Here is a 27,425-nt window from a genome sequence, read left to right on the forward strand (position 1 = left end):
ACTCACCTGCGAGGCAGGGTGACCAGGAAGGCGAAGGCCACGGTCAGGAGGAAGTTGAAGATGCTCAGCTTGTAGAATTCCTCCCCCACGGAGTTCTCCCAGCACTGGGGGGCAGAGGGCAGGCAGGGAGAGAGGCAGTCACCACCTGGGGGCCCAGCCTCCCCACCGAGGCCCTGCCAGAATCTGATGTGATTTCTAAGTCAAACAGGGTCCTGAGCATGGAGAGGTATGGGAGAAACCCCACGGCCAGGACAGCTGCAGGCACAGCACCTGGTGGCATGTGGACAGCGCCCCTCGGAGGAGCTGCTGTGTGTGGCGGCTTTTCCCCAGGTGCGGGGTGGACAGCAGGACAGGAGGGGGCATAGGGAGGGCCGGGCGTGGTTGAGGGGTAGGGACAGCAGCAGCCACCTGGTAGTCACAGGCGTTGTAGCCGAAGGACTCACAGCTGGTGGTGTTTCTGCCAAGGCAGAGCACTGTCTGGCCCAGCGAGATGGAGAACATGCTGAGGCTGGCCAGCTTTAGCACCACGCACCTGGACGGGGGAGGGGCCTAGGTAAGCCTGGAGAGATCCAAGCCTTTCCACCCTCCTCCAAAGCTCCCAAAATGTGTCCCTGGGGCCCCACTCCTACCCACTCTCTGTAGGATTTGTGGGCAAGGGGTTCATTCTGTTTTTAAATCAGTCGAGAAAAGTGAGGTGTCCTGTCACCCTCCCCCATCCACCTTGGAGACTCCCAGCATGCTTCACTGTGAAGAAAGGTCACACAGCCTTAGGAACCCTACCCAGCTGTTCTGCTCTGACAGCACTGTCAGGAGCTGGAATTGACTGGGTGGCAGTGAGTGACTAAAGCAACCATGGAGCAGGAGTCCCTGGGCGGTACACACGGTGAAGCACGGGGCTGTGTTGTTGGTCGGTGCCTTCCGATTAACTGTGACTCACAGCAGAGCTATGAACTCCACATGGCATCTTGCTCTACCTGTGCCACCTCACCCCATCAGGTTCGAGCCCCTTGGTGTGGTCACTGTTCCAGTCTGTCTTGTTGAGGGTCTCCCCTTCTCTCCCTGGCCCTCCACATTTCCCAGCATGTTATCTTTTTCAAAGGACTGGTCCCCCCTGACAATTTGCCCAAAGTGTGTGTGACAAAGTTTCAACATCATCTTTGCCTGTAAGGAACACCCTGGTTGCACTTTCTCCAGGACAGATTTATTTGATCTTTTGACGGTCCATGGGATATTTTGGTGGCCTGGCAGGAAGGGGAGGCGCTGCCAACCCATAGGCATGTGGTTCGAACTCACCAGCCCCCCCACAAGAGAAATATGCAGGCTCCTTTCCTATGACACACTGCCTCTGGAAATCCCAGGGAGGTCTGCTCTGGGTCTGTTCCCACTTGATGGTGCATAACAACAACAACAACAACAACATGGAATACTCAGTACTCGGCCAACACCACAGTTCGAAGACACCAAATTTTCCATTGTTCTTATTCACTGTCCAACTTTCAGATGCATAGAAGGCAACTGCAAAAACCATGGCTTGGATCAGGCACACTTTCGTCTTTAACATCCTTGCTCTTTCAGGCACTGGGCTACCAGCCAAAAAACTGGAAGTTCAAACCCACCTCACTGCACTGTAAAAGAAAGACCTGACCATTTGCTTCCAAGAGACGACAATCCTGAAACCCCTGGATCTAGTGTTGGTCCAAACAGAGCACATGAACTCTCCAAACCACACGCTGGCTTGTGAAGGCGTCGTGGATTGTTTTTGGGTCTTCCTCCAATTATTATATTTAGTTGTGTTATAGAGATCTTCCTTTTGCAACACCTTAAATAGATACCGTGTGGTTCCTTCCCCTCCAACAAGCAGTCAGAACCGCACAGAGTGGTTCTCCTTTGCACAGATGGGGTCGCCCTGAGTCGGGATCGACTTGAGGGCAACTAACAAGAGAAATGGTGAAGAAACATGCTAAGCTTTCAGAACTCTTCCTGGACACAAGATCTTCCGTTCCTCTCCCACCTGTTAACATCTGGCGTGCTTGCATTATCACCTGCATCACAACCGTATGCTCTGCACACTTGTGGTTGTGTTCCGTAGAGTCATAACCAAACCACAGCTGACCCACCAGTGGGTTTTCAGAGGCAGTGAACTGCATGGGAGTTGATTGCCCAACTAGTGCATGGAGCAGCTGGTGGATTTGAACTGTGTACCTTTGTGTTTGCTCGGCTCCACGGTCAACACTCTTAGCACCTAAGTAGCCAGGAAATAAAAAAATGTATTGCGATGGGAAAGTCTGCGGTTAGGGACCTCTCTAAAGTACTCAAGAGCAACGGTGTCTCTCTGGAGACTAAGGTACGCCTGATACAGGCCATGGTTTTTGCAATCACTTGTTATGCATCAGAGAGTTGGAAAATGACTAGGGAGGATAGAAGGAGAATTGACGCCTTTGAGCTGTGGTGCTGGAGAAGAGTATTGAATGTACCATGGACTGCCAAGAAAACAGAGTCATCCTAGAGAGGGTTAAACCAGGCTGCTCCTTGAAGGCAAGGATTCTGGGGCTTCGCCTGACATACTTTGGACATGTTGTAAGGAGAGACAGGTCTTTAGAGAGGGACATCATGCTGGGTAGAGTAGAGGGACAGCGCAGGAGGGGAAGACCTTCTATGAGGTGGATTGATTCAGTGACTGGGGTAATCAGGATGGGTGTGTCAGAGACAGTGCGACTGGCACAGGATAGAGCAGGGTTTAGGGTTGTTGTACATAGGGTCACTATGAGTCTCAGACGACTCGACGGCACATAACAACAACCACCACCTTTGTGTTGGTAATGTTACTCCTTACCACTAAGCCGCCAGAGCTCCTGCACACCTGGTGACTGTAACTCATAATAGGCATGATGGCTGTTGGGAACTGAGCTGTGCCCCTCCCCCTGTATGTCTGGTTGACTGGGCCATGGTTTGCATAGGTGGTAGTGTCACCTGGGGTCTTTAAGGCTGTGGTCACCAAGCCCTGCAGGCTGTAAGCAGTGAACTCTTCAGTCAGACATCAAGAGATTATTACCATTCAGCACCACTCAGGGGCTGCTCTTTGGAGGCAGGGATGGAAACCTGAGACCTGGGCTCCGCCCCTGAGGCTGTGTGTTCTAGAGGAGTCTGTCTGCTTTCCCTCTGGCCTGTCCCTCTGGTCAGGGAGATAAGTCCCTAGCTCAGGGACTCCGGTCCCAGACAATAATGGACCCAGAGCTGTGGGCATGCATATCCTCATCACACACCTCCTGCCTTCCTCTACTCGCCGTCCACTAGTCATCTCCCCAGGGTGGCACTTACCAGATCAGGATGAGGTTGACCTCGGTGTTCGGAGGGTAGTTCTCCAGCTGGACCAGGAAGACAAACAGCAGGGGGCCCAGAAAGTTGACCACAGCGATGACCCCAGGGGGCAGATACTGGAGCAGCAGGAACAGAGATTCCTGTGGGAACGTGCAGGCACGGAATGTGAGAGTGAGTGGGGGGTGTGTGTGCATGTGGGAGTGCCTGAGTGTGAGTGTGGCTGTGTGTGTGCACGCGTGTGTGGTTGGGGTGAGTGTGGTTCTGTGAATGTGCAACAGTGTGTGTGTGATGCCGGTGTGTGTGTGCATGTGTGAGTGCACGCGTGTGTGGTTGGGGTGAGTGTGGTTGTGTGAATGTGCAACTGTGTGTGTGATGCCGTTGTGTGTGTGCATGTCTGAGTGTGGGAGTGTGTGCACACATGTGTGGTTGGGGTGAGTGTGGTTGTGTAAATGTGCAGCAGTGTGTGCGTGTGATGTGGTGTGTGTGCCCAAGTGCGAGCATGTGGTTAGGCATGTGAGTGAAAGTGTGTGTGAGAGCATGTGAGTGTGAGCATGAGGGGTGATGACCTGCTGGACATGACTGTGAGGGTGATGGTGTTTGTGATTATAGTGTGCATGAGTGAGTGAATGTGACGGCATGTGACTACGTGAGTGTGATCATGGATATGGGTGCCTGAGTGTGCGACCATGGCTATGGCTTGTGAATATGTGTGAGGTGAGTGTGTGCTCCAGGGACATGAGTGCATATATGTGGGAGTGTGATATGGATGCGTGTGTGATTGTGTATGTTAGTGCAGATGAGTGTGTAACTATGAACATGAGTGTGTGATCGTGTGTATGATTGTGGATAAGTGTGTACCAGTGTCCATGAGTGTGGATGAGTGAGTGTGGGCGTGCACGGCTGTGAGTGTGTGTGAACGTGACTGAGGGACGCGGCTGCTCTCAGCTCTGCTTCCCACAGTCTCGGGCCAGGTCTGGGTCCTGCAGGCCAGGGGAATGGTCGGAAGGACAGTGAAGAAGCAGCATGGCCAGTGGGATCTGCCCGTGACCTTGGCCGACTGCCTTAACCTTGGCTCTGTCATGGGGAGTGGTGAACGCACCTCCTTGTTGTCCTGCGAGTACTTGGTGGCCCAGAAGATGGCGCTGATGGCCCCGGCCACGAGGAGACCAATGAGAAGGTTGACCCGAAGGTAGGTGAGCAGGTGGTAGGCCCTCTGGGCGCGGGTCTGCTGCTGTACCTGCTGGAAGCGACGCTCCTCCTCCAGCTCCACCTGTCGTGGGCAAGCGGGGAGTGAGGTGTGGGCTGGGCGAGGCGCTGCTAGACAGACCTGGCCCAGGACCCTGCGGGGGGGGGACCCGCTCTGGGGCTGGGCAGGGACACTGTCTACACTCTTCTCCTGATACCTGTGCAGGTGAGTGAGCACCTCCAGGTCCTGCCAGAAAAACCTGTGCACACTCACAGGCCACACCCTGTGGGCTTGCACCCTCACGCCACTCAGGCACCCCGACACATACCCACCCACCCTCACAGCCATGCACACTCATCGTTCACGCTCACACTCACGTGTGCACACTCAGACAAAACTCACTCATTCACAGGCTCTCACCCACCCGCTCACACTCAGCCCCACTCACACACATCCCCTCACATGCACACACGCATGTGCTCACATGCGCCCATTCACGTAGACACACTCCCTCACTGATTAGCTGTCACACTCACAGCAGCTCACACACTCGCTCACCCGCACCTCACCTTCCTCATGCTCACACGCACGTGCTCGCCCACCTGCTCACACTCATGCAGACATGCTCACACCCTCACACAGACACGCCCCCCCCTTGCTGGCTCACACCCCATTTGTGCTCACACTCATGCAGACATGCTCACACCCGCTCACCTTGAACTCATTGCTAATCTCTTGCTTCTTGATAGTGGCGGCTTCCTGCACACGGATGCAGAAGTCCCAGGAGGAGAAGATTTTGGCGCTAAGCGGGGTGCTGTGGTCCCGGCCCAGGAACGGCTTCTGCGGCAGCCCCTTCACCATCCTGCAGGGAGCAGAGGCTGTGGCCCAGTGGAGAGGGCGCCCACCTCCAGCCTCAGCCTTGGTTCTGCTCTGAGGTGGGGTGGGCCCTCAGAGCCCCAGGTGCAGTGTTGACCTTGGCCTGGGTGGGCTTAAGGGAACACAGACAGTGAGGTCTGCAGGCGGGGACACCGGCTCCAGAGCTTCTGATGAACACCCAGGGAGTGCCATGTCAAGGAGGGGTGGCGGGGAACCCCGCCCTCTCTCACCGCTGCAGTGTCCCACAGAAGCAGAGGAGCAGGCAGGCCAGGGGGCTGAGGAGGTAGGCCAGGCGGATGCTGTATGTAGAGCTGCTCTCGGGCTCCGCCCGGTACGCACCATAAAAAAGATAGGTGCTGTTGAAGGCCTGGGGACATCAGGGGTGACAACTGGGCACGAGCCACGTGCAGACTCTGTGTCCACTCACTTGCAGCAAGAGCATCCCCCTTTCACAGAGGCTCAGAGAGGGCAGGCAATATGCCCAATGTCACACAGCCTTAAGGAATAGTCAAGACTCAAACCTGGGACCTCATAATGGCAAGCGCTGCGTGGCTCACCCCAGAGGCCTGGTGCTTTCTTCCTCTTGTTCTCTGTCCCCGCCACCCCTAGCTGAGAGACACCAGACATGTGGAGTGGGTCACGCAGCATGGGCTCCTATCTGGCCCTCTCCCTGGCCTGTCCTTGTCCCTCTGGAGGCCCCGCTGTCCGGGATGTGAACTCCCTTGGTCCCTTTCTTGTGCTATCTCTATCTAGTTGTGATTTGGGTGAATGTTTACAGAGAAAATGTCTTTCCATTCAGCAGTTTGTACATTTGTTTTGTAACATAGTTGCAATCCCCAGGATGTATCAGCATCTTCCACTTCCTCCTGGGTCCCCGGTCCTGTGTCCATCTTTTCCGCCCCTTCCTGCCTTCTGAGCTTCATCGGGGGCAGACGCTGCCCCCCCATGCTTGGCTATTCACTTTCTACCTCTGTCAGTGCATGGTGGTTTCAGGGAGGTGGTTCCAGATGTCAAGGGGGTCTGAGGACCACAGCGGCTCCACAGTGTCATCAGAACAGTAAGCTTCGTGTGTTTTATAACTGAGTTTGGGCCTACATTTTTTGAGGGCTCCTCTGAGGCCAGTTCCCAGGTTGCTTGGACCTTGGGGTCATGGCTAGGAGTGTTCCCACTCACCCTGCCGGTTAAGACATTCCAGAATTGATTGTGAAACTTCTGAAGGCCCAACTGGGGCTGGGAGCTTCCGGGGCACTGGAGGGCTGGGAGAAGGAGAGGGGCCGTCAGGAGGGCTTACCGGGGCTTAGACAAGGCTCTGCCCCCACCAACCCCATAACTCTCAGCCGCAGGGAGCCTGAGCAGGGATCTCAGGCTGTGTGAGGAGGTGCCCTGTGGACAGGAAGGCTTGGGGAGCCCTGGGGCTGGGCAGGGTCCAGGCTGTCTCAGCTCTGAGCCTTGGACCAGGCAATGGTGCTGATGGTCTCCAGGGACCTCCCCTTCATGTGGGCACCTGGGGGGGCTCACAGGACCCAGGACTCACTCAGGTTCAGGGCGGGCGCTGGGTCAGGGGCACGGAGCCAGACCAGAGGCAGCAGCACGAAGCTGGTGGTCAGCACGACGGCCAGCAGGTTGAGCAGCAGCAGGAAGCGCAGGAAGGTGAAGTAGGACTGGACTCCGGTGCCGAAGAGGCCTGTGGGAGAAGAGCCGGATAGCCGGGGAGGCTCAGACCCAGGGCGGCCTGACCACCCCTCGTGATGGGCAGTGACCTTCGCGGGCAGCCTCTCAAGCAGTACTGCTGATAGCCACCAGGGGCCGCTGCCACCCACTCAGGTTTGGCGCCTGGAGTGACCTGGGGGGAGTGGGGCATGGGACAGACGGGCTGGGAGCTGGAGGTGGAGACTTCAGACAGGGCACTTGGGCATCGGGGAGCAGACCTACCCCCGATCTCGTAGAGAGCCCCCTCCCAGAGTCCGAAGCCACTGGCCAGGCGCTTGGCGGTTTCCCGGAGGCGCCTTCCCGTAGCCTGTCGACGCTGCTGCCACCGCTCCCCCAACGAAGGCTGGGCCCCCTCGGGCTCCCGAAGCAGCCTGCAACAGAGGTGGGGATGTGGTGGCCTGATTTACACACCCTCCGTGCTGGCAGAGCAGAGCCCTGGGCTGGGGTCTCTCCAGGCCTCCTCTATGCGTCCTGGGGGCATCCCACGCTTCGCCCTGCAGGGCAGCACCCACCGGATGAGACGCTTGTCGACCATGGCGTAGGGCAGCGTGCGCACGGGCGCCCTGGAAGCACACAGCCTCTCCATCTCCTGCTCCCACAGCTCCTCTGGCCCCGGCTCCCCCAGTTTCCCCTCTCCAAGGGGCTGCCCGGAGGCCTCCGCCTGCAGCTGCTGCATCTCTGCCTGTGGTCCACGGCGCTGGGGGATGGGGGGCCAGCTAGGTGAACGTTAAGGTCTTGACCCTGGCAGGATCAGAAATGAAGAGGGAGAAGCCAGCTGGGTCCTGCTCCACTCACAAAGTGTCTAGAAGCGCCTCGGTTTCCCCATCTATGAAATGGGGAGAAAAGTCCAAGACACAGGGAAAGCCAGGGCCAGGCGTGGTCGTGGGTAAGTGAGGCGCCCGCAGGGCCTGTTCGCCTCATCCTCAGCCCCTGGGGCCCCAGGTCACCCTTAGGTCACCCCACGGATTCTCCCTCAAGAGCGCAGCTCTATCCGCAGATTCACAGTGGTCAGCCAAGAATACCCTGACTCCCCTGATCCAAAATCTAGGGTCAGCCCTGGGTCCCCATGAAGGGCTGTCGCTGCAACACCAGTGGTGAGAGGGGTGGAGGGACCCCTCCCCGAAGTCCCCCCATCTCGGCTCCCTCTTCAGTTCCTCCCCACTTTTGCCACCAGTTCTGTACCCAGCTCACCTGGGTGCCGAAGGGGTCCAGTCCCTGGAGGAGCCCCCTCCTCAGATGCGTTCCCGCCAGGCAGGTCGGGGGGAGTAAGCAGGAGGAGGGGGAGACGTCACATGACAGGAACCCCGGTTCCCCTTCAGTTTCCTCCACCCGAAACGGAGGCCCGGAGGCACTTCCTGCGGCTTTCGGGGCGCCGAGGGCAGGTGAGATGCAGCCCCAGTGGCGGAGGACACAGGAGGGTCAGGCGGGCAGCGGGCAGCGTTGGATGCGCCCCGGGGGCCCCGCAGGAAGGCGCGCCCTCGGGCAGCCTGGCAGCGCGCCCCAGTCCGAGCCTTGGCGGGGGCTGCGCCTGCAGGCTGCGGGGCTGCGCAGGGCGGGCCCCTCGGTCCGCCCCCTTCCGGCCGGGAGCCCAGATCTGAGCGAGTGGTCTGCAGGGAGAGGGGGGGCGGACCCCGGAGAGAGGCTGTCGGGGCAAAAACCAGATGGGGCCTCAACGGGCAGGGCTGCACACAGCGGGCGTGCGGAGCCTCCTTATCTGTGCGCTGCAAGTGGCCCAGTGCGAGTGGCCCCGGTGATAATGGGGGCGGGGCGGTCCCTCGGAACTCTGCCACTCGGGGCCTTTGCTCCCTGCTGGACCGTAACCTTGGTCGGTTTCCTACCCGTGTACCCAGGCCCAGGCCCGCCTTTCCTACGTCTCCCCGTCCCCTCCAAGGCCATCAGCTCAGGTCTTGTGGCTTCCCCTGCTCTGTCCGACTCTGGGTTCCCGAGCTCCAGCCCCACTGTGGTCTCAGATAGTGGTGGTGAGGGGTGAGGACCAGCAAGGTGCAAACAGGATTCCACAGCTGACGGCGTGGAGTAATCCAGGAGGCCTGGTTGGAGGAGGTGCCCCTCAAGTAGGGCCCCGGGTTCATGCAAGTTCAAAGCTGGGTGTGAAAAGAAAGAGAAGTAGTGGGTGGAGAGCAGGGTGGGTGGGCACAGCCTGAGCTCTGCGGACCCCACCCCGCCGCCTTCTGCACCCCGCCCTCAGGGCCCCTGTCCAGGGTCGCCCCCCAGCACGTGCTCATGCTGTCTGCCCTTTGCGAGCATCCGGGAGAAGCTCACTGCTTCTCACAGCTTCTCCCCAGCAGGACTGCCTCCTCCCCTGGACCCCTGGGGGCTTCTCGGGCACATCCCCAGTCAGGACAGCGCCAGAGTCACGGTGGGCCCTGGCTGGGAGCTCAGTAACGCCCTCAGGCTCTGCTTCCCCAGCTGTGAAATGAGGGGGGATGCAGGCCCACCTCCCTCAGCGCGGGGAGACCGGCCCCTCTCTCCATCTCTCCCAGCCTTGCACACAGGAAGTGTGCAGAGCGGGCGAGGTAAACAGCAGAAACCACGCCCGTTACGGGAAGGGGAAATAACCCCATTACCGCCAGCCCGTGGGGGTGGGGCCATGTTGCGCCCCGGGGCCCCCCCCCCGAGAGGAGGGGTGACCCTTCCTGCTCTGTACCTCTGAGTTTTTAGCACCATCCACTTAAACAACTACTCTAGGAAATTTATGGGTCTGGTATTATTGTCCCTCTTTGAAACATGCGGATATAGAACCTTTTAAAAGTGAGAGACCCCCTCCCGGGGGGGGGGGGGGGGGGGGGGGAAAAAAGGGGGGCCCCGGGGCGGGGGGGGGGGGGGGGGGGGGGAGGCTGAGAATAGAGCTGACACCTGGGCATGCGGCAAGGGAAGCGGAGATGCCTAGACAACGGGTGTCCGCAGGCGCCGGAGGTGGGGACCAATCACGTGACTGCCCTGCCCGCCACCACGTGGGCATGAACCCGGACTCTCGTTCCCGCCCCCCCCAGGCCCCAAGGTCCGGCCCAACCTCAGGACCCGCCTCCAGGCGGCGCCCTCGGAGACAGGTGAGCTGCTCCCAGGTGAGTGGCCAGGGGAGGGGTACCGAGATCTGCCGGGATCCCAGTCTCGGGGTTTGGGGGACAGCCCGCCGTCTGCTCTCCCGGCCCCACCGCGTCCCCTCCCTCCGGGTGGCCTTCCTCCACCCAGCTCTGCCTCCTGGCGGCTCTGAGCTCGCTCGGTTCCTGGATCTCACCCCACCCAGGCTGCCGGGCAACTTTCGACCCTGAGGGAGACCGGGTCACACTGGCCGCTGGGGGACTGGTGAGGGGGTGCAGAGGCCCCCGGAATTGGCTGTCTCCAGGGCGGGGCTGGGCCCCTCTCGGCCGGCTGGGGTGACGTCCTGGGAAAGGCCTTCCTTGGACCTCCCCACCTGGCTAAGGGCTCAGGATGGTGAGTGTGTGGCCCAGCGCCCGCCCCGTGTTGGCCCTGGATGTCCCCTCATTTGAAAGCCCGGAGCTCTCCCTGCCAGGCTCCCCGCTGCAACTTCTTCCCCAGCCCGCTTGCAGAAGGGTGTGTTTGGGGCCCCGCACCCCAGTCTGAACTTGGTGAGGGTGTCACAGGGAGCCTTAGCCAGGGTAACCCCGCCTGGCTCCCGCTTTCCTGCTGCCCCCTGCCCTCTGCTGCCCGGAAGAGAGGGGGCGGGGTCTGTGCTCAGGAGCCTCCCTCCAGGGGACGCTGTCCGGCTGGTGGGTGTCTGAACCTTAGTCCCGCCCAGCAGGCTCCCTTGGTGAGGGTGGGGAGGACCCAGGAGAGGGTCAGCCCAGGGCTGGGTCATCTCGGGGGTAGGTTGCGGTGGGGACTTTCTTTGTTATCTGCCTTGCAACTACTGTTGGGTGAACGGACCAGGGTGGATCAGGGTTGGCGTCAGAGACAAGGCCCTGCTGGTTCCCATTGTGCCCCGTGGTGACCGGCTGGGACAAAGGAGGCCTGTTCACTGTCCTCCCCTCCTTCAGTCCACGTGACAGAATGTGGGGTGTGACCTCCTGGGAACAGAGTGCCTTTGCCCTGGCAAAGGTGGGCGTGGGGACTGGCCGTTCTGAGCCTTGTGTGTGTACGTGAAGGGAGGGTCTGAGCTGGTGGGCCAGCAGGAGTGGCCACTCTTGAGTCTGGTGTCAGTGGCGACTGGAAGGTGAAGTGCACTCGGGTTACAGGACGCGGATGGCCCCAGTCCACCCTAGCCCTTCTGCCCTTTCTCATTAAGAAGGTGATGTCTGGACCCCAGCAGCGTCCTAGGAGCCACAGACGCCCTTCCCCTTTTCCCAGGGATTGGCAACATTGAGGAAACAGATGGGACGCTGCTGGACCCCACACCCTTCCTTCCGGTCCTCCATCCTCCTGGAAGGGAGGGGCTCCCCCTGGTCAGCAGAGCTTTCTGACTTGACCTTTGGCAGTGGATGAGGGTGGCGCTGTTTCCCTGGTCCCTGAGGGAGAGGGTGCAGTGCTCTGGATTGTGGGAGGGTCAGCATCAGTGAGGGTGCTCACTCTCCCCTCAGATGGGCAGCAGGAGCTGAGCCCAGGGCTGGTGTAGGGTATAGCCAATGGCCTTCGTCCTCAATGTCCCCGAGACCCCAGGGGACTGGGGGTAAGTGCTGCAGGGCTGAGTGCCTGCTGTCCCCTTCCCCACTGTCCACTGGACAGGTCACATCCAGGGAGGCTGTGGGGGGCAGGGCTGGTCCCCCCTTAAACCCTGTCCCTGCCCCACACAGCAGCCAGGAGCCCAGCCCCTACGATGAGGACGAGGTCCACAACTCCTTCCATCAGCTCATCCAGGAGCAGAGCCAATGGGTGGAGGCCTCGGGGCCTGAGGAGGGGCTGGAGCTGCCTGCATGGGAGCCGAGAAGTGGAGCCGCAGAGACCCCAGGGGCCCCAGGTAGGTCTGCCCCCTAGATCATGTCCTCCCAGGAGGCTGCCAGCCTCGGGATGAAGGTGCCATGGCTGAGCCCCCAGGACTCTGGTAAATCCTTGCTGTTGTAGACAGAGACCACCAGGCCATCCTGGAGCCTGGGGGCGGCCCTTCGTACAGCGCAGCCACCCTCCGAGTCCTGGCCAGCATGCCCAGCCGTACGATTGGTGAGTGGACCGGCGTGCATGTACCACCAAGTGCCACCAGTGCCCATGAGCTCAGCCACCCCTCCCCACTCCGAGTTCTAAAATAGACTCCAGTAAAAATAGGCTCCTGGGAACTTGGCGGCCGAGGGTGAGGAAACCTGGTCCCAGGGAGGAGCGTGGGCCAGCCCCTTCTGTGATACAATGGGGGTCCGGGGGGGAACTGGTGGGGAGGCCCGCTGACCCTTGCCTCTGCAGGCCGCAGCCGTGGGGCTATCATCTCTCAGTACTACAACCGCACTGTACGGCTTCGTCGCCGGGGCCACCGGCCCCCGCTCCACGGTGCCAGGCCCAGCCTGCATGGCCGCGACCTGGAGCTGGACCCCGACATCCATCAGGAGGAGGGTGAGTGCAGGCAGGACCAGCAGGACGGCCCCGGCTGGACACTCCGTGCCACTGTTCTTTCTATAATGGCTCCAGGGCAGAGAGAGGGGCCTTCCAGACTACAGCCCCCCTCCCCACTGTCAGCACTCAGTCACATTAAGCTCATTTGCTCCCCAAAATGCAAAAAGTTGCCAACTTATTATGGGGTTCCATTCTGGCTATAACCACACCATCTCATCAAGTCTGACATCTGGTGGGTGACCTTCTGCTGCTTTCCGGGGCCATAGATTCCAGGGAGGGCGCGCTGTGGCCGGCACGTAGGGGGCTGTGCAGCCGACCCCAAGGTGGTGCCTCTCCTGTGGTTTAAATGTACCGGCAGCACCAGGGGAGAGAGATGTACAACGTCTCCTCACATGATTTGCCATGGCTAGAGGGTTACAGGAGGCCACAGAATGAGGGCTCGCATTACCGACCCCATGTGGATCGTGGCTGAAAGCAGAGAATGCCAGAAAAGTGTTTACATATATTATATTGACTACGTAAAGGCATTTGGCTGTGTGGATCATAATAAATTATGGATGACACTGAGAATCCCAGAACACTTAATTGTACTTGTTTTAAACCTCGACCAGGAAGCTTTTGTCCAAACAGAGCAGAGGAACTCTGCGTGGTCGGTTTAAAGAGGAAAAGTGTGGGTCAGGGCTGTGTGCTTTCTCCTTACCTATTCAATCTGTATACAGAACAAATCATTTGAGAAATTGGACTATAGAAAGAAGAATGTAGCACTGCAATCTCAGAGGTGCGCAGTTCGAATCCACCAGATGCTCTGCTGGAGAAGGAGGGGCAATCTCCTTCTGTACCAGTCAGATCTGATTTGACGGTACACACCCACAAAATAATAAAATAAAATAAAATAAAATAAAAAAAAAGAATGTGGTATCAGGATAGATGCAGCTTGTATTAATGACGCAACTTTGCTTTCCGGAAGTGAAGAGGATTTTAAATACCTGCTGCAGAATATCAAAGACAGCCTCTCATATGGATTACATCTCAACATCAAGAAAACAAAAAATCTCACCACTCGGCCTCCATCAGCATCGAAGATTGAAGTTGTCAATGACTTTATCTTACTTGGATCCACAATCAATACTATTGATACCAGCAGTCAGGAAGTCGAAAGGCATGTTGCATTAGGGAGCTCTACTATCAAGGACCTCTCCTAAGAGCTTAAGAGCAAAGATGTCAGTTTAAAGACTAAGGTGTGTCTGATCTAAGCCATGTCCTTTTCAGCTGCTTTCTTAGAAGCTAGACGATGCAGCTTGCATCAAGTGCAGCTCCAGGGTGGCTAAGTTTGGTTTGAAACAGATTCAGAATCCCAAGGCAGCACGCGCGCGCGCACACACACACACACACACACACACACACCCACTTTTGCTGTGTCTCTGAGCTGCATGATAATCAGACGGCTAAATGGAGTCTGAATAGTTGGAGATTATATATAGTTGAATAAGGATGATCGAAGAATCGATACCTTTGACTTGTTTTGGAGAAAAGTACTGAATATCCCATGGACTGCTGGAAGAAGAAACATCTGTCTTGGAAAAGTACAGCCTTGCTGTTGCTAAGAGGGATAACAGTGAAACTTGGTCTCATCCAGTGGGCAAGCTGTCAGGAGAGGCACGTCCTGGGAAATGGACGTCATGCTGGGAAAGGTGATGGTCAGAGAGAGGAAGACCTTCAAGCGGATGGAGTGGCATCATGACCGGAGCCGCGGGTTTGAGTCTGCTGATGGCCACAACGGCAGGGCCGGGCTCACATCAGCCCTAGTTGGCAAGCTGGCCCCTACGAACAACACCAACCCCAGGGTCAGCTCTGAGTGGGTTTCCACTTGATCTAACGCGATGGCGATGAAGTGTTCTTTTTTTTTTAGTTTGAAAATGTCATGGTGTCTGGTGTTTTTTTTAGTTTGAAAATGTCATGGTGTCTGGTGGATTTGAACCACCAGAATTTTGTTATTAGCCTATGCCGTATGCCACCAGGGCCCCTTGTTCTGATAACTCTGTCCTAAATGAGTTCTTGCATAAGTTATGCACCTCTTGTGTTTTTCACTTTTAATTATTACTGTCATTTTTATGAAGTTGACTTCTGACCATCCATGTCTTGTTCTCTAGTGCTCCTAGAAGGTGGATATCACAAGAGGATGGCTTTAATAAACAGAACTTTATTATCTCACTGTTTTGGAAGCTAGAAATCCAAATTCATGGTGCCAGCTCAGGGGGATGGCTCTCTGTCAGTCCTGGAGGAAGGGCCTTGTCTCCAGAATCTCTTGGCCCGGAGTTCCTTGGAGGTCTCATGTGCCCTGCCCGGCCCCAGTGCTGAGTCTCATCCTTGTGCAGGGATCTGGGTCCAGACAGACTTACTCTACTCTGGGTGGTTGCTTCCTGGTGGTACTGAGGTCCCACACTCAGCTTTTATTGCTGTTGTTGATAGCCTCTGAGTAGCGATCCTATGACCAAAAGTCCTGAAGCCCCTCTACAGCTATGGATATTCATCAAAGTTCATAGAGTTTCTGGTGGCATGTTGTTTAGGAAGTGGATTTCTTATAAAATAAAAGGGGTTACTGGCTACACCCCTGGGAAAGTCCCCTTACATATGATTAGGTCTGTGATGAGATCAGGGGTGCTGCATTCCACCCTTCATCTTTTTATAACTATATAGTTCCTACATTGCATTATGGGTGGTTTTGGCAACACCTTTCAATCCAGGGTTTTGTGCAAGTGAACATGTGAGAGATGACACTACATCACCAAGTTACTCACTGCAACATTGTATCTAGTGGCAACAAAGGGGCCTGGTAGCAAAACTGCAGGATGTTACACTACTAATCCAAAATTGTGTGTCTTGCACAGCCCCAAACCACTGTTGTTCAGGCCAGGGAAAAAGATGGATAATCTCTTCCTGTGTGGTTTACAGCTTTGGAAACTAACTGGCAGGTCAGCTGTGAGTCAATTCTGACTCCATAGCAGAGACTTGTGGGTTTTGGTGGGGTTTTTTGTTTGTTTTTAGTTCAAAACCACCAGCTGCTCTGCAGGAGAACCATGGGCAGTCTCCTCCAGTGGGATTAAGTGCCTCTGAAAACCTGCTGGAGGGTCAGCTGTGGGCCGGTTCCCACTTGAGGGTACACAACAACATCAACACTGAGGGGTATCAAATGCACAGATCAGACAGCTGGGTGGGACTTGAATCTGTCCTACACTGGAAAGCACCTGTATGACCAGGCTTTGAGCACGGGCCAGGCTGAGCCAGGGCAGAGAAAGATTGGGCTTCAGAGAGGAGCCCGCGTTGTGAGGAGGAGAAGTGGGCAGACTGGCCTTCCAGGGCTGGGGCCCTAGGCTGTCCTGCTGCGGACTGACCCAGCACCCTCATTTCTGCAGAGAAGCGGAGCCTCCTCGTCCAAGAGCTCCAGGGCCTGTCGGGGACCCAGCAGGATCACATGCTCCGAGGAATGCCGCTGAGCCTGGCAGAGAAGCGTGGTCTTCGGTCAGTCCCCCCTCTTTCTGTGCATGTGGACCACAATGTCAGGGTGGAGGTGTGGGGGTACGGGTCTGAGTTGGTGGTGGGTGGTTCCAGGGAGGACTGGGCCTCACTTTGTCCAGGCTGATGGTTGCTTCTGCCCCCAGAGAGGAAAGCCAGACCCCAGTGGGGAAGCGGAGGGGCCAGCAGGGTCCACGTGGGGTGTGTTCCTGCTGCAACCGTCTCAAGTATAGCTGTGTCCTGGTAGGAACCTCGGGTTCTGGGCTAAGTGGCTTTGTGTAGGGTGGGACAAGGCAGATCCAGGCCAGTCGTGGGGTCTTCAGCATCCATGAATCCTTCACTGCTACTTCTCTTTCTCTCCATGGGCCCCCATCCAGGGTCTCCCTTTGACCGGGTCCTCACCCAGGGCCTCCCCAGCCTGGAGTCACAGTGCCTGGGTCCCTCCATTGGCTCTTACAGCCTGGCCCTGGCCCTGCCCCTGGTACTCTCTTGGGCATCCAGGGAACCTTCCCATCCAGCTCTCTTCCCACAGGCCTTGCACAGCATGGGGCTGGTGCTGCTCTCAGGCCTGAACTCCCTCACACCCTGGCACTATGCCCTGAAGCGGATCGGCGGCCAGTTCGGGTCCAGTGTACTCTCCTACTTCCTCTTCCTCAAGACCCTGTTGGCCTTCAATGCCCTCCTGCTGTTGCCCCTGCTGGCCTTCATCGTGGGCGTGCAGGCTGCCTTTCCGCCCACCCCGCTGCACCCTGCCCCCACCTTCACAGGCCTGGAGCTCCTCACGGGCGGGGTGAGTGCCCCCCACACCCTAGCAGGTTCCCACACATGCAGCAGCCAGGACCCTGCTGCCTCTCTGCCTCCTGCCCTGCAGGGTCCCAGTGCCACCTCACCCTCTGCTGGGAGACCTTTGTCTCTCTGGTCTCTTCATTGCCCTTTTATGGCCCTTTCTCTCTTTGGCCTTTCTCACTGCCCCCCCAAGTGGAAGGCCTCCCCTTCCTCTCATGGCCTGAGGGTGGGTTGGGGCAGGGTGGGAGGTAGGGGAGTAGGAGGGGTCCTTGACTGGGCTGGCCTCCTCTCTACAGGGTTATTTCACCCACACCGTCATGTACTATGGCTACTACAGCAACATCACGCTGAACCAGCCGTGCGCCCCACCGCTAGAGGGCAGTCAGTGTACTCCGGGGGCCAGGGGCCTGCCCTACAACATGCCCCTGGCCTACCTCTTCACTATGGGCACGGCCTTCTTTATCACCTGCATCACCCTCGTTTACAGGTAACAGCGCTTTGTCACATGAACTCCATCCATCCATCCATCCATCATCCACCATCCATCATCATCCACTCATCCATCCATCCATCATCCATCATCCATCATCCATCATCCATCCATCCATCCATCCATCCATCCATCCATCCATCCATCCATCATCCATCCATCCATCCATCCATCATCCATCCATCCATCCATCATCCATCCATCCATCCATCCATCCATCCATCATCCATCCATCCATCCATCCATCATCCATCCATCATCCATCCATCATCCATCCATCCATCCATCCATCATCCACTCATCCATCCATCCATCATCCATCCATCCATCATCCATCATCCATCCATCCATCATCCATCCATCCATCCATCCATCCATCATCCATCCATCCATCCATCCATCCATCATCCATCCATCATCCATCCATCCATCCATCCATCATCCACTCATCCATCCATCCATCCATCATCCACTCATCCATCCATCCATCCATCCATCATCCATCATCCATCCATCATCCATCCATCCATCCATCCATCATCCATCCATCATCCATCCTTGCCCCTCCCTCCTTTACCCATTCATCAAAACATCTGTCCATTTGTTCATCTTTCTATTCATCCATCTCTCAACTTTCTCATTATCACCCATCCATTAATCCATCCATCTGTCCATTTCCCCAATCCATTCATCCATCTAGGGAGCTCTGGTGATCTAGTGGTAAGAAGTGGTGCTGCCATCCCAAAGGCAGGTGGTTCAAATCCACCTGCCTCTCTCTCTGGGAGAAAGATGAACAATTTCCTTCTGTGCAATTAAACTGCTTCTGAAAAACTAATAGGGTCAGTTATGAGTCCGTTCTGACTCCCTGGTACACAACAACATTCATCCATTCGTCTACCCATCCGTCCATCAGCCACTCACTGACCCATGTACCTGTTCATCCATCCATCTGTTTATCCATCCATCTCTTTTTCTGAACACTCCTTTCTCTATCTGCTGATCCCTCCACTTCCTTATCCATCACCTGTCAATTGGCTCATTCATTTACCTCCACCCACTGTCCATCGGTATACACAGACTCATTAGTTGATTGATTCATCAGTCCTTTCATCACCCTGTCCATCCATCTCCTTGTCCATCTCCACCCTTCATCTGTGTATTCATTTGTCCATCTATGCATCCATTAATCTACTTGTTGATGCATCTACCCATCCATCCATTCATCAACTGACAGACCCACTCATCCATGCACATCGATCCACTCACTCATGTGCACCCACCGTCCCACGGACGTTCCCTGTGCTCAGAGCAGGGAGGTAAATGTGTGTGGTCCCTGCCCTACAGACGCTGTCCAGGAGAAAAGACAGACCAATGGCGACATGAGCCTCTAAGAGCCCAGGGGCATTGCTGTTGGGTGTTATGAGAACACAGCAGAGGGGCCAGAGCAGATTTCCCAGGAAGTGGCAATAGCCCTGAGACAGGGAGGTTAAATGAGAGTTTTGAGCAATGGGAGGGACAGTGCAAAGGCCCTGTGGTGAGTCCATGGTGATGAATCTGCGAGTTGTTCTGGTCCCATAAGACTGCAGAGAGTCCCATACCAGACAGGGCAGGTCTAGCACTGTCCACAGCACTGTCCTGCCTGCCCTGGGCTGGAGGTGGGCGAAGGTGCCAAGGGACTCCCTGGGTGGAAGGTAGGGCTTGGTGCAGGGACTGCCTGTGGGCCTTCTCCCTGAGCTGTGCCTCCTGGCCCCATACTGACTCCTCTGGTTCTCCTTTCCTCCAGCATGTCCCGTTCTTTTGGGGACAGCTACCGCGTGGGCAGCACATTGGGGGTCCACGCTATCACCGTTTTCTGCTCCTGGGACTACAAAGTGACGCAGGATTGGGCCACCATCCTGCAGCAGAACAACCTCCACACCCAGCTGAAGGTTAGTGAGCTGCTCCTTGCCGGATAGCCAGGCAGGCCAGCGCGGTTCACTTGGACCAGACTGAGCATTCAAGGGGCTGGGGTGTCCGGTCCTCACCTATAATTGACAGGGTGTCACTTCTGCACCCTCAGCATTTGGGGTTTCCTCCATTTTCCACCACTGGGGGGGTCCCTGGGTTCTGCAGTGAGCATAGCGGCCACTGCCCTGGATGTGTGGGGGCTGGGCCAGCAGAACAGTCTGCAGAACAGTCTGCAGGTGATGGTCAGGTTGTCCTCCATTCCCCTGGGATTCAGCATGCCCCTCTGTCCATCTGTCCTGGGCTGCAGCCCCTGATGGCCTGAGTCATGGGGCAGGGTAGTGCCTGCTGGACAGGTGTTGGCCCTGTCCTTAGGAACCTCTTTCCCTGGAACAGTGTGGAAACTGTCACTTGTCTCGGGCCCCAGGGCTGGAAGGGACAGAGCTGGCCTGCAAGGGCTGTGCTCAGCCTTTGGGGTTTTATGCTGCAGGAATGGTGCAGTCACCCTAGAGGGTACTTCCAGGTGCTGAGGCCATGGGGATCCTGGTGTGGTGGGGCCACCCACACAGATGGGGAAGCCCAGCATGGTGGTGTGGAGGGGATGGACAGGGAGTGGCCAGGGGGTGGGCGCAGGGTGGGAGGCTGGGTGGGAGCGAGGTTGGTGGGTTTTGTGTGTGGATGGGGGTGGTGGCATGGCTACTTCCATGTGCCCCCCTCTTCCTGCATTCCATGTGCATGTCCCCTGCGTCCTGAGCATGTGCCCCACGTGTGTGTCTTCATGTCCTCTGTGTCCCTATGTCCCATATGTGTGTCCCCACATGTCCTGAGCATGTGGCCTGTGTGTGTGTGCCCCGTTCAGGTGTCCCATGCATGTGTATGTCTGTGTCACTCAGTGCTGACATTTGTCCTCCCCAGGAGATGCTGGCCGAGTGGCAGCTGCAGCGGGTCCCCCGGAGCGTGTGTGGGCGGCTGCGGCGGGTGGCCGTGCTGGGCCTCGTGTGGCTGCTATGCCTGGGGACCACCATGGGCTGCGCCGTGGCGGTCTACGCCTTCTCAGAGCACATGATGCAGGTGGGCCCCTGAGGCTGAGAGGGGGCAAGGGTGAGCTCCCGGGACCCCAGTCCTCTAGCAAGACTCCCTTTGGTGTTGGGGGCCCAGGAGAGCTGGGGTGCTGTGTGAGACCAGCCCCTGCTTAGGCTGAAGGCCTGCAGTGGGCTCTGCCCGCCTCACCAGCGACCCTCCTGCCCCTTCGTTTCCTGGGATGTCCCCCTTTCTCTCCTTTCACTTCCGGATCTTTTCTGGTTTCCTTCTTTGCGCACCTGTGTTCTAACCCCGCCCCCACCTCGCTTCCTGTGTCTTGAACTTGAGGCCCTGTGTGTGTGTGTGTGTGTGTGTGTGTGTGTGTGCGCGCGCGCGCACACGCGCTGTGTGTTAGGGGAGAGGGGGTGAGGGAGAGATTATCTCCAGTTCAGTCCCCTCCTCCTGCTGGACCTCTAGTCCCCACAGTCACCCTGTCCCCTCCCCTCACCCTAGCTGACCACCTCGGCTGCTGGTGGGACAGTGGCCGCGGGCCAGGAGGCGGCGCTGCTGTCCTTGCCCCTGGTGGTCAGCCTCATCAACCTGGTGGCCCCTTACCTCTTCCGGGGGCTGGCCTCTCTGGAGCAGCACGAGTCCCCAGTGCAGGAGGTGTACGTGGCCATCTGCAGGTGTGTGGGGGCAGGGCTGTGGCCTGGGGCTGCCTCCTGGGGCTCCCCTGCCTGCCATGCACCCCTCACTCTCCACATCGCACCCCCGCAGGAACCTCATCCTTAAGATGGTCATCCTGGGCATCCTGAGCTACCACTGGCTAGGCCGCCGGGTGGGCGTCCTGAGCGGCCAGGTGAGGGGGCGGCCAGGTGCGGGAGGAGGCGTGGGGACCAGGTAGACTGTGGCCTGGGGGTTGTGGGCCATGCGGGGGACTGAGGGCCCGGCTGTGGTTTCAGTGCTGGGAGGACTTCGTGGGCCAGGAGCTGTACCGCTTCATGGTGATGGACTTCATCTTCCTGCTGCTGGACACGCTCATCGGGGAGCTGGCCTGGAGGTGAGACCACCCCTGAACACGGCACCCCCTGCAGGCCGTGGGGGGAGGGCGCATCATGTGGGTGAGGGCATGGGGACACGGCACCCCCTGCAGGCCAAGTCCTTGCTCTTGTGCTCTGGGCACCCACAGTGGGCTGGGGGCAGGTGACAGCACCTGGGGGGGTCTCGGTCCTCAGGAGAGCAGACCCAGGCAGGAGTCCCCACCTTCCCAGCCTGCACTCTTTGAGCTGGATCTTTAGCTGAAGCAACGCCCACGAGACAGGATGTAACACGTTTTTAGGCTGGAAAGGAAAATGATATTCAAAACAATCTGTTTAAAAGCTCTTTTTGAACATGTGTAAAAATTGTTGTTGTTATGTGCCGTCGAGTCGCTTGCGATTCATAGCGACCCTATGCTGTGGTAAATAGAGAACACATTTTCCATTCCATCATGGTAACTTTTTTGTTAAGAGGAGAGAGAGTGGGGAGGGGCAGTTTTGAGGCCCCTGGCTGGTCCTCAGTGCAGAGGGTCACTTTCCGAGTGCCCACACTGAGCTTCTGGGTGCTGGCATCTTGAGTGATTATTTTCTGCTTTTTGTATTTGTGTAATTTGAGAATGTATGGATTTAGCAAGAAAATTGTTGTTGGTTTTTTTTTAAAGACTTTTTCAGAGCAGTTGTAGGCTAAAAAGTGGAACAGAAGGCTCACGAGGGCTCTGTCTCTTCTCTCCCCTCTCCCACTGGGGGTCCCTTGGCTGCAGTTCTTAGGGGTGCTCAGGTGGCCTAGTCTGTAGGGAGTTGCATGCTAACCCAAGGGTTATGTTCTAGATTTGGTGTGAGCGTAAATACATCTGTCCTGGATTTAAAAAAAAAATTTTTTTATTATTTTTGTGTGTGTGTACCGTCAAATCGGATCTGACTGGTACAGGGTATGTGCATGTTTTAGACAAAAGTTCATGCACATCTTAGATGGGAACTGTGCCTTGGATGAGGGGTGGATGTGTGTGTGTGCGTGTGTGTGTCTTGTACACAGCTATGAACAAGTATGCACATGTTAGGTGAGTGTGTATGCATGTCTTATATGCAGTTGGGTGTGAACATTAGATATGGACCAGAAGGCTGTGACCAGAATGCTGGGCCCTGGGCACTACTGATCCCCTAGGTCTATGGGCACCTGAGGCAGGATGGGCAGGTGACTTCAGAGGCCTGTTCTGGGGTGGCCCTCTCCAGGCTGACCCTTGGCCTCTGCCCCAGGCTTGTCTCAGAGAAGAAGCTGAAGAGGCCACGGAAGCCGGAGTTTGACATTGCCCGGAACGTCCTGGACCTGATCTATGGACAGACTCTGACCTGGTGAGCATCCCCACCTCCTGCTACTAGGCTGGGAGGTAGAGGGTACTGGGGGTGATAAGGAGGGGGAGCCCAGTGGTGCCCGCCTCTCTAATACTCACTCTCTCCTCCTGCTGGGAAGGACCTAAGCAGCTGGGCTGGCCTGGGGGGTCTGGAATGACAGCTTCCAGGTTCCCCAGCCCTGCCTTGGGGTGGATCTGGGAGAGACTAGGAGTTTGCTTCAACTCTCAGCCAGGGTAGGGAAATGTTTAGTCCAAGAAAGGGACATGGAGGCCAGGCTGACCCCTGACATGCAGACCCCTCCCCCAGGCTAGGGGTTCTCTTCTCGCCACTGCTCCCCGCCATGCAGATCCTGAAGCTGCTGCTTCTGTTCTACATCAAGAAGGTAAAGGGGTGCCCAGACCCTCAACCCCAGGCAGGCACCCCCTCCGAGGTCAGGAACACGGAGACCCCTCAAGCCTGGGCATCAATACCAGGACCCCCCTGAGGTCAGGAACACCAGACCCCTCACTGAGGTCAGGAACGCCCCATACCCACCATGGGTAGGCGTGTCCAGCACCCCCAACATCAGACAGGGGTACTCAGAGCACCTCCCTGAGGTCAGGCACGCCCACTGTCCCTCCACCCTAAGCAGGCATGCCCAGAACCTCTCGCTGAGGTCAAGCAGGGCCAACCAAGCCCATCAACCCTGGCAGGAAGGGTCAGAACCCCTCTCACTCAGACAGGATGCCTCCTCCCCAGGCAGGAATGCTTGGTATGTTCTATCCAGGAGGCATGGCGCATGGCCTGGCACGCCATTGTCAAACCCCCTCGAGCCAGGGGGCTGGTGTCTAGTGCCCCTGGGTCAGTCTGACAACGGGAGCCAGGCTGGGCAGCATCCCTGCTTATGCAGCACTCGGCCAGTTCGGGAGGTGACTCTGGCCTCTGCCCTCAGGGTGGGGGTGCCCACTGGTTGAGAAATGGGAGCTTTGTTCCACTTCTGGCTTTCAGAGAGCCTGGTCCTTGTGCCCCTGGCCAGGTCCTAGGGGGCTGTGTTGGGGGTCCCTGGCTCAGACATGCTGGACAGAATGCTCACTTCGGGTTCTCCAACTCCACACCCTCCTCTGTCCACGGCCCAGCCGGCCCCCGGGGTCTGGGGTCAGGGGTCCCACGGGGTCAGGGGTCCCACGGGGTCAGGGGTCCCACGGGGTCTGGGGTCCCCACAGGGTCTGGGGTCGGGGTTCCCACGGGGTCGGGGTCCCACGGGGTCGGGGTCCCACGGGGTCGGGGTCCCACGGCGTCAGGGGTCCCACGGGGTCAGGGGTCCCACGGGGTCAGGGGTCCCACGGGGTCTGGGGTCCCACGGGGTCTGGGTCCCTACGGGGTCTGGGTCCCCACGGGGTCGGGGTTCCCACGGGGTTGGTCCCACGGGGTCTGGGGTCTCCCGGGGTCGGGGTTCCCACGGGGTCGGGGGTCAGGTCCCACGGGGTCAGGGTCCCACGGGGTCAGGGTCCCACGGGGTCAGGGGTCCCACGGGGTCAGGGGTCCCACGGGGTCAGGGGTCCCACGGGGTCTGGGGTCTCCCGGGGTCGGGGTTCCCACGGGGTCGGGGGTCAGGGTCCCACGGGGTCAGGGTCCCACGGGGTCGGGGGTCAGGCTCCCACGGGGTCAGGGGTCCCACGGGGTCAGGGGTCCCACGGAGTCGGGGCCTGGCTGGCATGAGGCCTGCTTCTCCCCTTTGGGGTGTCCCCCCCAGGCAGAGGCAGGGTGGCCGGTGGGCAGCAGTGACGGTGGCCTCTGTCCCGCAGACGAGCCTGATGGCCAACTGCCAGGCCCCCCGCAGGCCCTGGCTGGCCTCCCGCATGAGCATGGTCTTCGCCACGCTGCTCTGCTTCCCGTCCTTCCTGGGCGCCGCCGTCTTCGTCTGCTGCGCCGTGTGGCGGTGCGTACAGCGCCCCCTGGCGGCGGGGAGGACCCGGGGACCCGAGGGTGGAGTGGGGTGTCCTGAGCCTGGGATGGGGAGGACTTCACCAGTCCCCTTCCCACTGCCCAGGGTGAAGCCGTCCAGCATGTGCGGCCCCTTCCAGACCCTGGACACCATGTATGAGGCGGGCAAGGTGTGGGTGCGTCACCTGGAGCAGGGTGGCCACCAGGTCTCCTGGCTGCCCTGGGTCTACCACTATCTGCTGGAGAATACCTTCTTCATCTTCCTGGTGTCCGCCATATTGCTGTGAGTGTGGGGGCTACACCCCAGGGGGCCCTTCACCTGGGGAGGGGGCTGGCACCCTGAGAAGACCCTGGACCCTAGGAGGGTCCCTCGTCCCAGGGAAGTTTCACACCTCAAGAGGGTTCTGTACCCAAAGAGGGTCTTGCACCCAGGGAGGATCCTGTACCCCAAAAAGGTCCCCTGCACTATAAGAGGCCCTGCATCCCTAGAATGCTTTGCACCTTGAGAGGTCCTGCACCCCAGGAAAGCCCTATGCCCCAGGAGGGCCCTGAACCCTGAGAGGACCCTGCACCCTGAGAGGGCCGTGGACCCCAGGAGGGACCTGGCCCCTGGGAGGTGCTCCCTGGCCTGTAGGACGTGGACCAGGAAGCCCCCCTGACTGCCCATCTCCCACAGGGCTGTCATCTACCTTAACATCCAGGTGGTGAAGGGCCAGCGGAAGGTCATTTGTCTTCTCAAGGAGCAGATCAGCAATGTGAGTGCTGAGTCCTTGTCCTGGGGTCACACCATGTGACCTTCACCCAGGGTCACATGAGACCACCCACTACCTTGACAGGACAGGGTCTGGGGTCCTTTGTCAAACAGTAGTAGCACCAACAAACACAGAGTGGTTCCTGGTGCTGCCTGGCTCCAGCCAAAGGCCGCATTTCAGGCCTCGGGATGGAGCTACTTGAAGTGGCTCGTGGGCTTCTAGGTGGGGCAGGCACAAGGAGGGGATCAATGCCCTGATGTTACAAACAAGAGAGGGAAACAGTGCATTTTTCTTCCAGCACATACCACATGTGGGGGTAGAGAGCCCCATCCCACCTTTCTGCTGCTCAGTGGTCACCCTGGGAGGCAGCCTAGGGGGACCTGCCCACTTGTCAGATGCCTCACCATGTGGTGATCAGGGTTCTTGCTGACATTTGGCCGCCTGGGTTGGTGAAGGCTGCTTGTGCACCAGCAGAGTCTCGGGCCTGGAGCAGCTGCTCCTGTGGAACCTGCTGGAACTGGCTAACGGGACACATTTCCTGGGGACTTGAAATGAACCCTGGGACTCTGACAACACTCCTCAGGAGAAGTCTTGCCTTGTTCTTTCCCACTTGACTTTTCTGTGGCTTCAAGTCCGAGTCCACCTCGCGTCTCCCGCACCGTGCCCACTGGATGCAGTAGAAGGGTCCTGTGGTCACATGTGGGACAGCGTGAGGACAGGGAGGGTGGAGCAGGTGGACGCCCTGCCAGCCCCATGATGCCAAGTTCACGGCTCTGCAGCAGAGGGCCCAGGAGACAGTGCCAGAACTGCTGACAGACCACTGCAGCCCCTTGCCCTCACCAGCGTGTTCCCAGAGGGGTGCTGAGAGCAGGGTATCCTGCAGGGGTACCTCTGGGGCAGGGGGGGAGATGGGCTATGAGTGTTGGAGGAGGCTTGGTCTCTCCTGTTACCTGGGTGGGGCCCCAGCCACTTGTCTGTTGGGACTGAGTGTGACCAGCCCAGGGGCCCTGCTTCCCTGGGTGTGGACAGGGTGGCTTAGAGCACTGAGGCTTTGCGGCCCTTTCTGTCTGTGCCTCGAGGGCCTATGGCCCCTCCCCTCGGTTCCCACTGTAGACGCCAGGGTTGGGCCAGGGCACCAGGTCCCTGGAAGGAGCCGACAGCAAGTTCTCTTCCCTGTGAGGGCTGACTCGATGCTGACACTCGCTTGGTGTCCACTGTGCCCCATGAGACATGTGCTTTCTGCACGGTCATCCAAGAACTGCCCGGTGCCACCCATTCTCAGCCAGTGACCCGGAGGGCAGGAGGAAGCAGCCTGGTTAGTGCGGTGCAGGCCCAGCTGCAAAGCGGCAGACCAGCTCAGGTGTTCATCTTACGTGCTGATCACCTTTCCCGTGTCACCCTGGCCACGAAGGGACTTGGAGCTGTTTTCCCGCATGTAACTTGCACAGGCCTAAGAGTCACATAAAGTGCACAGGAAACTTATCTTGAGCCGGAGTCGCTTAAAAAATGTCCTTTTAGTCTGCACCTTATTTGTGAAAAAGTACCGTATGTGGCCTTTCCTTGGCTCTGCGCGCCCCTCGGCTTTGCCTCGATGCCTCTTCTGTCTTTTGCTGCTGGTGACGTGAGATGAAGCTTGTTTAGAGCCCCAGGTGCTGCATGAATCCTGTGGTTGTGGACAGACAGATGGATGAAGTACACTCACCCCTTCCCTGTTCTGCTCTTCTAGGAGGGAGAGGACAAGATCTTCTTAATCAATAAACTTCATTCTGTCTATGAGAGGAAGGAGAGGAGCAGGTGAGGGGCCCCTGGCGGGCATGTGTTGGGGGGAGAGAGCTGGCCAGGCCTCTCACAGCCTGCATTTGGAGGCTTCTTGGTCACTTACTGGACAGTCTCGGCTTGGGAGGATCCTGATCTGACTCTGGGACAGAGATGGTTAGGTTCAGAGCTTCCACCAGGTGACAAGCGCACATCATAGCTGTCACCAGGGCTGGGGTCCCACAGCCCTG

The 27,425-nt window shown here is 57.9% G+C and overlaps 2 protein-coding genes across 2 annotated transcripts; one reads left to right on the plus strand and one right to left on the minus strand.

Moving 5' to 3' along the window:
- Positions 1-64: 64 nt before the first annotated feature.
- LOC102874695 lies at positions 65-9,700 on the minus strand. Its single transcript, XM_006886351.1, has 12 exons — positions 9,676-9,700; positions 9,381-9,517; positions 8,383-8,697; positions 7,603-7,787; positions 7,313-7,461; positions 6,915-7,064; positions 6,554-6,636; positions 5,649-5,747; positions 4,418-4,529; positions 3,319-3,458; positions 444-532; positions 65-104 (listed from the first exon to the last, which is right to left on the minus strand). The coding sequence occupies exons 1-12, from the start codon at positions 9,698-9,700 to the stop codon at positions 65-67; spliced, it is 1,524 nt and encodes a 507-aa protein (XP_006886413.1).
- A 1,991-nt stretch (positions 9,701-11,691) lies between these two features.
- TMC6 (transmembrane channel-like 6) lies at positions 11,692-27,217 on the plus strand. The gene is made up of 20 exons (XM_006886352.1): positions 11,692-11,735; positions 11,860-12,027; positions 12,132-12,223; positions 12,458-12,604; positions 16,018-16,123; positions 16,264-16,360; positions 16,650-16,907; positions 17,200-17,390; positions 19,177-19,321; positions 20,253-20,408; positions 20,844-20,850; positions 20,899-21,043; positions 21,135-21,216; positions 21,320-21,417; positions 22,649-22,744; positions 23,051-23,126; positions 24,529-24,662; positions 24,774-24,950; positions 25,344-25,422; positions 27,146-27,217. The coding sequence occupies exons 1-20, from the start codon at positions 11,692-11,694 to the stop codon at positions 27,215-27,217; spliced, it is 2,370 nt and encodes a 789-aa protein (XP_006886414.1).
- Positions 27,218-27,425: the final 208 nt, after the last annotated feature.

This window comes from Elephantulus edwardii, unplaced genomic scaffold, assembly GCF_000299155.1.
Source record: "Elephantulus edwardii isolate Elephantulus edwardi_28Jun2011 unplaced genomic scaffold, EleEdw1.0 scaffold00048, whole genome shotgun sequence".
NCBI classification, from domain to species: Eukaryota; Metazoa; Chordata; class Mammalia; order Macroscelidea; family Macroscelididae; genus Elephantulus; species Elephantulus edwardii.